This window comes from Danio rerio, chromosome 15 (assembly GCF_049306965.1).
Source record: "Danio rerio strain Tuebingen ecotype United States chromosome 15, GRCz12tu, whole genome shotgun sequence".
Classification (NCBI taxonomy): domain Eukaryota; kingdom Metazoa; phylum Chordata; class Actinopteri; order Cypriniformes; family Danionidae; genus Danio; species Danio rerio.
This window is the reverse complement of record NC_133190.1, coordinates 44,005,001-44,017,500: the sequence shown is the minus strand read 5'-3', so window position 1 is coordinate 44,017,500 and position 12,500 is coordinate 44,005,001. Positions and strand designations below refer to the sequence as shown.

The 12,500-nt window shown below is 34.6% G+C and overlaps 2 protein-coding genes across 12 annotated transcripts in view; both read left to right on the top strand.

Annotated features, from left to right (window-relative positions):
* The window catches only part of si:dkey-121n8.8, a 29,031-nt gene extending 25,492 nt beyond the window's left edge, over positions 1-3,539 (top strand). The window contains 3 exon segments of the mRNA XM_073924016.1: positions 965-1,135; positions 2,090-2,278; positions 2,590-3,539. Coding sequence (XP_073780117.1) covers positions 965-1,135; positions 2,090-2,278; positions 2,590-2,653 — 424 coding nt within the window. The 3' untranslated portion in view covers positions 2,654-3,539.
* Positions 3,540-3,867: 328 nt separating this feature from the next.
* Positions 3,868-12,500, top strand: part of usp16 (ubiquitin specific peptidase 16) — a 20,370-nt gene continuing 11,737 nt past the window's right edge. For 2 of the 11 annotated variants that reach the window (XM_073923201.1, XM_021481449.2), the window contains exons 1-10: positions 3,878-4,014; positions 4,843-4,923; positions 7,002-7,060; positions 7,378-7,562; positions 9,208-9,308; positions 9,392-9,507; positions 11,292-11,500; positions 11,592-11,687; positions 11,770-11,900; positions 12,451-12,500. The exon at positions 12,451-12,500 is cut by the window's right edge and continues 38 nt beyond it. In XM_073923201.1, the coding sequence (XP_073779302.1) occupies positions 7,539-7,562; positions 9,208-9,308; positions 9,392-9,507; positions 11,292-11,500; positions 11,592-11,687; positions 11,770-11,900; positions 12,451-12,500 (727 nt within the window). In that variant the 5' untranslated portion in view covers positions 3,878-4,014; positions 4,843-4,923; positions 7,002-7,060; positions 7,378-7,538. Of the gene's footprint in view, positions 4,015-4,825; positions 4,960-7,001; positions 7,061-7,121; positions 7,563-9,207; positions 9,309-9,391; positions 9,508-11,291; positions 11,501-11,591; positions 11,688-11,769; positions 11,901-12,450 lie in introns of all 11 variants that reach the window. The other 9 variants (XM_073923202.1, XM_073923200.1, XM_009291915.5 and 6 more) reach the window with 6 other exon arrangements.

Sequence of the window (12,500 nt, the reverse complement as noted above, 5' to 3'; positions counted from 1 at the left end):
GTGTATGTGTGTGTGTATATATATATATATATATATATATATATATATATATATATATATATATATATATATATATATATATACATATATATGTGACGCTCATTTTTTGTGTCCATGTGGTCTAAATCAATTCAAAAAGGATACAGTTTCAAAATAAATAAGCAAATTACTTGCGTACATTATCGTTTTTGAGGACCAAGTCAAATTTTTTTGGTTTTAATTCATTTTTAAGATAATTTTTAGGGGATGATTGCAAGAATGTCAATGTGGTATAACTAAACAAAAAGTTTATCTTGTTTAAAAAACGTGAAATTCTCAGTGAAACATCGTATCAGGTAGTTTGGCAAAATTTTACATTAGACATTTAATAGTAAATATAGGACAATTGTTCTAAATATTATAAATAATTGGGGGAATTTTGTCTGTCAACTCAATTTCCTGAAATGTCAAGATGATGTAACCACAATTTATTGAGCCATTTTGTTAATATTGTGCACAAGACATTGAAACAAGAAATTGTATCACAGAGAAGGACTCTTGGCAAGATAGCTTTATTAACATCTCATTTGATGCGAGATCACTTCCTTATTGGGCCTTATTAAATATTATTTGTCAAAAACATTAAAAAAATATTAATCATCTAATAGTTTTTACTGATTGTATGCATATTTCTACTAATATAAACACCACAGCACATTTCAGCAATGTCAACAGTGTGAACAGCGTCATTATTTCATTTATTTAGCTATTATTCTTATTGTTTACACTGAATAGATGTTTATCCTGCTTGAATAAAACTTTCTATTTATGATCATGTTTTCTTCTCTGTGACATTTTAGACCTCAGACTAATGATCCATCAGACATGTTTATTTGTGCTTTTAGTTTCTATTTACATTTTAATAATAGATTCACTGAACTGATGAGATGTGAGAGAGTGAAGAGTGTGTCATTGTTCTCTACAGGTTGAGTTATTGTGGTCTTACAGATGAAGATTGTGCTGCTTTGGCTTCAGCTCTGAGATCAAACATTGAACACCTGAGAGATCTGAATCTGTCTGGGAATTATCTAAAAAAGTCAGTGACTCTTCTCTCTGCTGTACTGGAGGATCCTCGCTGTAAACTGGAGACACTGAGGTAAGATCAAATCTGACTCTCACATGTGAAACAGTGTAAAGTATCTGTAAAGTGTTGAGTCTCTTTCTGCAGCTTCTCTGATCTTCATTATTTCAATAATGTTTTTCTTTTTGGTTGTTTTTATGAAATAAGCAATGATAGCACACAAATTGCTGATGAAGGAGGAATGGGATGGTCAGTTTATTTTAGTCATAAGAGTGTTTTAATTCATCAGTGGGCATTTTATCCAACAGTCTGTGACTGAAGTACAGGAATAATTCAGTAAATGTAGAGTAGGATACAGGAGGTGTTGATGTCCAGATTGTGACTCTGACAGGCTGATTTGACTGATATCCATTATTGTTATTTTAGTGGAAACTGCAATATATTTCACTCTTTAGGATCCTTTGATGAACAGAAAGTTTAGAATAACTGCAACTGTTTGACTTAATCTTTTCAACAATGCAATATTTTACAGTCGTTTCTGATCATTTATTGTGTCTTTAATGAATCTAAATATTATTTACATCTTTAATGGCACTTTTGAATGCTGATTATATTTTTTATTATGAAAGACCAAAACTGATTCAACATTGATAAAAATAAAAGTTTCTTGAGCAGCAAATCAGCATATTATAATGACTGTAGTCTAGAATAATGATGCTGAAATACAAATATATTCACAGAGAAAATAGATATTTTACATTGAAGTAAGGATTCATTTTATTATCTAATAATGAAACTTCTTTCAAATACATTTGAAACTGTGATCTCAACCTTTTAAACTGTAGTGTAATCAGATATTTATTCAGTTTGATGTTTTATGATCATATTTTGTGTTTTGTGACATTTCAGACCTCAGTTCAATAATTCAACTAATATATTTATCTGTGCTTTTAGTTTGTGCTTTAATAATGGATTCAGTGTTAAACTGATGTGATGTGAGAGAGTGAAGAGTGTCGTTGTTCTCTACAGGTTGGGTGATTGTGGTCTCACAGATAAAGGTTGTGCTGCTTTGGCTTCAGCTCTGAGATCAAACCCTGAACACCTGAAACATCTGGATCTGTCTGACAATCTACAAATAATATCCTCATGGAAGCTGTTCTCTGATCTGATGGACGACCCACTGAATAAACTGGAATTTTGTGTGAGTGTTTTTAAGCTGTAATGTTTAGTAACAGGCCTCATGTGTGTAAATGCACAATATATGATGATAATTCAACTTCTCTTTAGTCTGTGCTTTAAACTGTGGAGTTTGTAAACACTTATTTATCTGCTTTAATTTTTCTGAAATGGAACTGCTGATGTGACGTGACAGCAATAATGTCTCACTTACAGATTGGATTGTGCGTGTGTGTGTGTGTGTGTTTGTGTGTGTGTGTGTGTGTGTGCGCGTGTGTGTGCGCGTGTGCGTGTGTGTGTGTGTGTGTGTGTGTGTGTGTGTGTGTGTGTGTGTTTTATTGCAGGATTTTCAGTGTTCAGGATTTCCTGGTTATGAATAAGGAGAAACGTCACAGACACACAATCAACACACACTGAAGACACACAGACTCGCACTGACTTCACAACACTGGCTTATTTTCATATGCAATAACCAGGAAAAGGAAAATGACGTCATTATATTGTTCAGATCGTCCAGATATTGATTATAGTGGAAAATGGGATTTTAAAATAACAAAACTAAAGCACTTCTATTGTAATCAGTCAGTCATGTTGACATTGTGTAAATATGAAATGTGTCGTGCAGCACAGACAGCTTTGTTCCTTATATTGGAAAAGTAAGATTCTTTTGTTTAATTACTCTTTTAGTATAATCTTGGTTTTACAAGGTTTACTCTGAGAAAATCAAGACTTTGGCTACAGAAGAGATGTTGTGTCTGAAATGTGTCAGCAGAGGTCGACAAAGTGAAAGTAATTCATTTAACTGAGCATTTAATTCACTACAATGTTTGTAAATGAATGATGTGTAATTATTTAACTGATTTAACACGCTCATCTATTAATATTCCCACTTCACTTTTCTTGATGACAAACATTTCTGATGCCCACAACAAAACTCATCTGAATCAGCCACTCTTGAAGACTTCTTAAATATCATATTAACATATTTAGTAAAGATGAGCTGATTGAGGGGTCAGATAATACTGATGCTACAAAAAGATATGCTCAGTGTTTTGACTAAACACTGTTTATTACTGAGAGGGTTCTTTAGTTCTTATAGTAAATGTTTATGGTGTCATACTTTTCATGTCAGTGTCAAAGACATCATAATAGGAGCAGTTTGATGTGTCCATGTTTGTATGATTTTTGTATGTTTGAATTATTTATATGCATGTTTGTATAGAGATAATACACGTTTTGTCAAAAACCTTATGCCCCTGAAAAGACTTTTATAAATACCCAAATAAACACATTCAGCTCGTCACTGTAGTTTACTTTCCCTTTCTTCTTCTGCATCAAACCATGCAACGCTTAATCCCTGAGTTTTCCCCATAACGTGACTCTAAAACAGTTTAAAACTATTTAATATGTAAACTACAAAGTAAAGCTTTCCATACTTGTATCACAACCCAGCATTATATGCTTCAAACCGCGTTTTATTTATTTATTTATTTATTCATTTATTTATTTATTTATTTATTTGTTTGTTTGGTTTGTTTGTTTGTTCATTCATTCATCCATTCATTTATTTTAATCATTTATTTATTTATGTAATACTACAGACTCTTATTTTGAAATTGTCTTCGGTCTGCATCGTCACCCGGAAATACTCAGAGCAGTCGGTGAACATGCTGTACGCTGTTGCTTTTAATGCTGTAAATTTCACCACAAAATGATTAAATTACTGCTACTTGAATGGATGTAATTCAGTTTATCATGTTTTAAAGGTTTTCAGGTTGGTAAGTTGATTTAAACAGTTTTTGTCATGGTTTTCATCCCAAAAAATAGTTTTAACTGATTGATCGTCCAATGTTTATTTGATCTCCCCCACTTCATCTTTAAATTAATATCGCTTCACTCTGTATTTATGATTGAAATCCGTTTGTGTCTCCATTTCTTTCATTTATATCAGTTTTGTGTTTATTATTTGAAGTGTTTAATAGAGGCAAAGTTGGTTTTGTCTTCACACACTCGGAATTTCTCCTTAATAATATAATTTCAGAAAAGTATTTGCGAATTCTTAATAGTGAAACCATATTATCAGTCGATGAATATCAAAGTACAACACTGTTCACAGTGAGTTAAATGATGATAATGTTGTGTTGAAGTCATCATCACATGCGATTTCAAACCCAATATTTAAAGTACGTTAGCGTGGTAAAATCATATATAGAGGTAAAGTTGGTTTAAATTTGCACATTCGTCCATTTAGCAGTCTCTATATTGTTTACCATGCTACTTTGAATATTCGTTCGGAATTAGCCTGCAAGTATGACTTCTAAACAACATTAACACTATCTAATTCACTGTGAACAGTACTTTTGATAGTCGTTTGCTGCTAATGTGATTTCCCTATTTAGAATTTGCAAAGAATACTTTTCTGAACTTCTATTATTAAAGAAAATGTCTGAATATCCGTATATAAAACCAAATTTATCTCTATAAATCATATAGGGAAAGTGACAATCAACAAATGTTCGAATATAAACCACCTTTACTTCATTAAGTATTATGATGCATTACTGCTTTCTTTATTTATACTTGTCATAGCTCTATTCTTTATTCAGGAACTGCTGTTTGAAGTGAAATGGGAAAGAAGAAGGTAAAGGACAGAAGTGCTGGAACAGACAGCAGCTCTGAGACTGCAGGTACATGATTGACTGATGAACAATCAAATACTAACAGTGATTTTAACCCTTGTGTGCTGTTTAAATTGTCTCCACTTTTATTGAGGTTAAGTTGGTTTTATCTTCACACATTCAGACTTTCCTCTTAATATAATTTCAGAAAAGTAGTCATCATATTATATTCAATCATATTAGCAGCCAATGACTATCAAAGTACAACATTGTTTACAGTTAATTAAATAGTGCTAATGTTGTTTTGAGGTCATACTTAAATGTGATTTTAGTCTGAATAGTCAAAGTACCATGGTAAACAATATAGGTAGCAGCATGTCATAAGTTGAAACAGAACGAGTGTGCAAATATAAAACCAACATCACCTTAATTCCACTTTTTTTATGTTGGTGGCTGTTTTTGCTCCATTGACTTCCATTATAGTGACATTTTTTGGTTGCAAAGCCTCAACACCAAATAATCAAAGATTCTTGGTTGTTGTTGGGTTTCCCTGTTGGGAAGAGGTAAAATGTGTAATTTTTACTGTTGATCATCAGTTGGCACCACTAACCGTTTAGATAGGCCTGTGCAAAAAAATGTTTCTGCCGTTTATATGGAGTAAAACAGCAGATAATTGTGTGTGTGCATAAATATACTTACTTTGTTTACTTTGTTCTAAGAGCTGGGGTCCGTTCTTCGTACGTGGATTACTCAATTAGCTGGATTTGGTTGTTGATGATTTGACACTATCCAGGATCGTTTCATTCTTCAAAACTCATCCGAGAGTTGTTGTCTTGGCAATAGCTCTGATATCTCAAACCTGCTTGGGAGCAGGTTCATTTAATATAATCAGGATTAGATTGAGTCTTTTAAAGCAAAGGTAATACTAAAAGTATGTACCAAATGTTGATATTTTCTTACAGTAATAACCTATAGATTATATACACTTGGGAAAATAATAGAAAAAAAAAATATATATATACATTTATAATAATTTGTAACATTTAATATTAAATAATTAATATTCATAATATATTATTAATTATTTAATGTTTGTATACATATACATTTAAAAATATATGTAAAGAAAAACGTATACAATCTGCACTCTGAAAGAAAATTACAAAATGGGGTGGTTCTCCCCAAGGGGATCAAAGAGAACATTTATTAAAATTGACTTTTTAGATACAAACACATACTATTTGTGCATGATAATAGACATGCACAATATTCGACTGTATGTTGTTTGTTTTATAAAAGAATAATAATTTATGCAGTCATGAACATGTTTTGACAGCTAATATGACAGTGATTTGAGGCTTTGCAGAAGTTGCAGACACCTTTACCGTATCAAAATGCTTTTTTGATACAAAATTAATTTGCAGATTAAGAATCTTAATGATAAGTTATAATAATAAGTCAATAACTCAATTAACCACTTAAACTTTGCGGACCCGGTACTGGGTACTTTCGCTTTCAGATTTAAAGGGCTAGCGTTGCACCAGACCCCCGTAAGTGGTGTCGTTTGAAAGTGTAGCATCTATATTTTATGCACATATGCATCAATTTGGTTTTTATTCTACTGTATAAAAGTTATTTACATTTAAATACACAGTATTTTGGATACCCGAGCTAGGTATTTTAAATTGGTTCATTTTCATATTTTTTATATGACACATGTACAAATTACAGCTCAAATGAAAGCTCTTGCCTGTGCTCATACAGTTCTAGCATTACTTTTTACTGAATTATATTCATATGCCAAACAGTTGTTGAATGAACTGTGGTGTTTCTATGGTGCAGAAATGTAAACAATACATTCATGATCAGTAAGCAGCCCCAGATAGCACAGACAGCTGTCATCTCTTACCTTATGCTGTGCCCTTCAGTGCCATTCTCTGTTTTTGAGATGATGTGCAAAAGTAATCCTTTTATATGTCTGATGTGGACCAAACACAGTGAATTATGTTTGATCAAACAAAAGAATAGTGAAATATGAAAACAATGATTGATCCCTGTGGCTTGTACAGCACCTCTCATCAGTTGGAATTCAATAACTTTTGCATAGATTATGGTAGAGACCTTTTTCTTTTTTCCTATAATTACAGACATGTGCAGGAACCACCAAAGTTAATTACAGCAGGCTAGACCACACAGAACATCAAAGGTACACTTTCAAATTTGAGTTTATAAAAAAAAAAAAAAAAAAGCGCCTCTTTTTTTTTTAGGTGTTTATTATAACACAGACGACATATACAGTTATTTTAAACACTTTCAATAGTGTTTTATGAAAATTCATAGGGTTTTCTGTATCATATGTGTCAAAAGAAGATTATTCAGCAAAAATCATTCCATTTGCTGAAGCACAGAGAAAGTTGTGGCAACATTAAGATTCAAATCCCCATAGAGGGGATGAAAACATCCCCGACAGCACACAAGGGTTAACATCAAACCCCACTAATGATTCTCCTGCTGCTTTATCAGGGCCCTCCTGCACTCACATTCGTAAAGGAACAGAGAACAGCGTACTGAAGAAAGCCTGTCTGAATGAGCACTGGAGCTCCTGTCAAGACTGTGAGCAGGACAAGCCTGAAGAAAAGCAGATCTTAGAGGATCAGACTGACGGAGAGAGTCCAGCTGTGTGGATGTGTCTGAAATGTGGACACAGAGTAAGTGATCATTAGCTCACTATTGACCAGTGTTTTTGTGCAGTTAGTCACAAAATAACTTGTTACTGTAATGAAGGTTCTTATCCACTGAAAAATTAAAGTATGGGATTTCTTTTCATGTTTAGGGAATTACAGTTGGGGGGGGATTCAGTTCAATTGGGACGCTTTGATTAATGGCAAAATGTGTCCTGAATTTCCTCCACTGTTCAGAGAATTTCTGTATAGACAATTTCAATGTAGTAATGTTATTGGCCCTTGAACATTTCCTGCTTGTTCTTATAACATATTATAACTGTAACAAGAGGCAATTATACTTTCATGTTAAAACATCTATCATGCGTTGGGAGACTCGATTATTTATCAATATGTGGACTTTTTTGGATTCTCGAAAGCTATAGAAAATAAAAATGTTAAATAGGAAATACATTAGGACCAGTGTTATTGTTTACATTCTTCAAAATGGTCTGTAAATCTATTCAGTGAAGCAGAGTAATTGTATTTTTTTGTTATACAAATATATTTTACAACCAAAGAAATTTGCATTTACCTAGACCATCGATCATGCTTAGGAATCATTGAATTGGGCGATCCTCTTCCGTACCCCCATCACAGCAGCAACCTGCTCGCGAAAAATACCCACTTAGAACCCATTTACACTAATACATCTTAGTTTTAAAATGGCATTTTAGAAAGAAAACAATCCATGTCCACACTGGCGTTTCACCTAGCATTTCTGAAAAGCCCTCATTTCACACTATACCGCTTAAAATTACGTGACCACACACGCGCGCGCACGCACACAAACACACACACACACACAGTCATGCACTGCAGCGTACATGCATGTCTGAGCTCCAGCATTCAGCAGGTGCTTTGAGCACAAAACCCCAGAAAGCAGTACACTTCGGACAGTTTATCAAGGATGTACCGCTGGATCACGTCTCATTATAGTTGTTAAACATGATAGTTAAATAATCTTGCCTCTATCCAACAACTCTTTGGTTTTTTGAATCAATCAGGTAATGTGTCACAGCGTCAGTACACTGCTTCAATCTTTCACTTTCATGCTTGTACTTAGTAATTTTTGTGAAAACCTCAGATACTGTTGGTGTGTATAGACTATCCTGTCGAAAAATGCGGCGAAAATCCTACACAACAGTAATAGTTTGATTGCGGTGTTTACATGCATGTCTGTACTGCACTTCAAAAATCCCACTAAAATCGGCATACTCCACGTCTTAATTTGATTTCTGTTTAGCTGGATTATGACCTTAATTGGAATAAATAAATAAAAAATCGCTGTTTACATGGTTGACTCTTAATTAGAGGATTGTCTGAATCGTATTAAAATCAGATTGCTGGTGTCCATGTAAACATACTCACTATTTCTGCTGTTCTGTAGGCGCCACCTGCTGGATCAGCATTACTTTTTAGTATATGAATAACGTTTTACTTTTGGGTTAGTTTCTTACAATCAGTATTTAGTAAATATAAGTTAAAATGTCACCAATGTTACCGGTTGAACTGTAAAATGGCTAAAGTGGTTTTAAAATGTATGGAAAGACTATTAAAGTCTTAAAAGGTATTGAATTTCACTCTCTGATTTCTGTATATACAATGAAAACACTGTTGTGCTTCTCATCAGGGATGCGGGAGATCAGGGAATCAGCACGCTATCAAGCACTACGAGACCCCTCGCTCTGAGCCACACTGTTTAGTTCTCAGCCTGGACGTCTGGAGTGTCTGGTCAGTCACACACACACACAGATCCTCAGTGAAGTGTGCAGGTGTGTGTTCAGACTCTGATCTTCTGCTCTGATGTGCTGCAGGTGTTACATCTGTGATGATGAAGTGCAGTATTCCAGCACAGGGCAGCTGGCACAGCTGATCACTAATATCAGAAAACAAGTGCTGACGGCTCCTGACAAGAGGAATGCCAGCAAAAGTAGGTGTTTAATTCTAATTGGATTTGCAGTGCCTATAGAAAATCATCATACTTTGTGATTATCTATAACTTTGCTCACGTTACACCCTGCTTTCAAGAGTCCTCCAGGATAAAGGTGTAGAAAGCCACAGATTAGTAGAAGAGTGCAAAACATTTCAAAGGCTGTAAAGGTTATTTGTAATGTTATTTGATTTCAGGCTGTATGACAAATAAAGTCATTATTTCAAAAGGGTAATGATGATGTTCTATAGGCACTGTATATAATGTCAGCTTAATTTGATCAGTGTGGTTATTTCATTTGGCTGATGCTCAAAGTTCCACCTACGTCTTTTGAAATGCCTTTTGAAACTATATTTAAACACATATTTAGTGCAGTACGTGTATACTTGTTTTTTAGTCACTTAATATTCTAAAATTGTGTTTAACGTGCTAAATCCACTGCAAGACACAACAGGTGAGATCAGGTAAACAGTTAAATAATATACATAACCATGTTGATAGATGATCAAACACGGGAAATTAATGCTGAAGTATTGATTACATTTTCAAGTATTCATATAAGGCATTCTATAGTTAAATGTGCATTATATTACTATTCATTTCCTAAACATGACAGATTCAAAAATCTTCAAAAAACATGACCGATTCAAAAATCTTAATGTTTTTTCCCCGGATGTTGGTAACAATCAAAGAAAACAAATCTAATTAGTTTACAAATGAAGTTATGTGTAATAAAATTAAATGACGCCGGGAAAAAGTATTGAACACATGAATAAAGGGAGGTGTAGAAAGGTTGTGAAAGCCCAGACAGCAGCTGAAATCTCTCAGTAGTTCTTCAGCAACCCTCTGCCCTTCCTCAGTGTAAATGAATATCAGCTGCTTCAGTTTAACATCTACATAAGCAGGATGATAAAGATGAAACCAGAGTGGTCATTTCAGCAAGACAGTGGTCCAAAACACAGCCAAGGATACTTTAAAATGCTTTCAGAGACAGGAACTCAAGCTGTAGAATGGCCCAGTCAGTCACCTGATGTGAATTCATTATAAAATACAAAATAATGCTCAGATTTGATAGACGAGACCTACAGAACCATCAAGATTTTAACACTCTGTTGAAGTTTGTGAATAACTCACACCAGAGCAATGCATGACTTTATTCTTCATAGGAGAGTCGTCTTTAAGCTGCCATCACCAAAAAAGCCTTTTATATAAAGTATTAAATATGTTTCAGTAGTTCAGCTCTATCTCCTTGTGTCATTTCATTGTTATTACACACAACTCAATTTTCAGATTTGTTTGTTTAGTTATATTTTTATGTTTGTATTGTTTGGGTTTTTACTAAAATCTAGTTTAATTTCATGTCAACAGCTCCTTTAGAAATATTATCCCCAGAAAAATACATGACGTGTTCAATACTTATTTTACCGACTGTATCTATAAAAACTGTCAACGGCCGTATTATTGTAGTTAAATATTATTTAAATTATGCTAAAATTACCTAAAAACCTGGACTATATAGATCTGAATAAAACTGTAAAGTTTGATCTTAGTGCTGCTTGAGGGATTTCTGTCTTATTTTGAATAAAGATATGTATCATAAATGAAGTCTAGAGATGCAAAATAGATGAAGAAGGATAATAAAAAATAAATAAATGTGGATTTTGGATGTTTTCTTCCTAGTAGTCTGAAGTAGGCATGCTTTTGGAAGTAAAATGGATCTAAGTGAATGAATTCTAACAATGGTTTTGCCTCAAACATGATTTATTTTCATTATAATTCTACAGAAAGTTGGAAAGAAGACATCTCTGTGATGAATTCTGCAGAGCAAACGCAGGATGAAGAGAAAGGGAAGAAGGGGAAGCAGAAGAGCAGCTCGAAACAAGAGGACAGTCCTAAAAGCCATCAATCAGCCGCCGCTGGAAGCTCAGCTGTGGTGTCTGTCAGGGGTCTCAGTAATCTGGGAAACACGTGTTTCTTCAATGCAGTCGTGCAGGTACAGAGTCAGAGTGGGAGACGCTACACATGACAAACACAAACTCTTTTACTGTGAGTAAACAAGCTCTTTTCTTTTGTCTCCCTCTCAGAGTTTATCACAGACACAGTATTTGAGGGAGCTGCTGAAGCAGATTGCAGAGGAGAAGAGCAGCTTCTCCATCACTCCAGCACTGTCATCTGAGCTGGTACTGAAGCTCACACTCATCATGTTCCTCATTTTACACATAAAGCTTCATCTGACTGGACGTTTTCACATCATGTTTTCAGGATCCTCTTCAGATCCAGCTGGAAAGGCCTGGATCGCTCACTCTGGCTATGTGTCAGCTAATGAATGAAATCCAAGAGACCAAGAAAGGTGTTGTGACTCCTAAAGAGCTCTTCACACAAGTGTGTAAAAAGTAAGTAGTTGCTTAAAAATGCTCTCAGCACAGACACTTCATATAATCAGTGTATGGACGATTGATTAATTGTCCATTATAGTTTAAATCTATATGGTCTGAACAAGGTGACACGATGGGGGTAGCACAATCGCCTTACAGCAAGAAGGTCGCTGGTTTGAGCCTCAGCTGGGTCAGTTGGCATTTCTGTGTGGAGTTTGCATGTTCTCCCTGTGTTGGCGTGGGTTTCCTCCAGGTGCTCTGGTTTCACCCACATTTTAAAAACTTATGCTATAGGTGAATTGGGTGAACTAAATTGGCAGTAGTGTATGTGTGTGTTTGAATGCAAGAGTGTATGGGTGTGTCCCTGTAGTGTGTTGCGGCTGGAAGGGCATTCGCTGCTTAAAAAAGCCAGAAAAGACTAAAATAAAGGAAAATGGATGAAAGAATTAATATTACAATTAATTTTGAACGGTCATGTGAAAATGAAGAGCAACATTTTACAAATAGATCAGATTCATCTGATTGGCTGTACTGTATTTGTGATACTCTTCTGATTGGTTGTTCACAGAGCTCCACGTTTTAAAGGCTTTCAGCAGCAGGACAGTCAAGAGCTTCTGC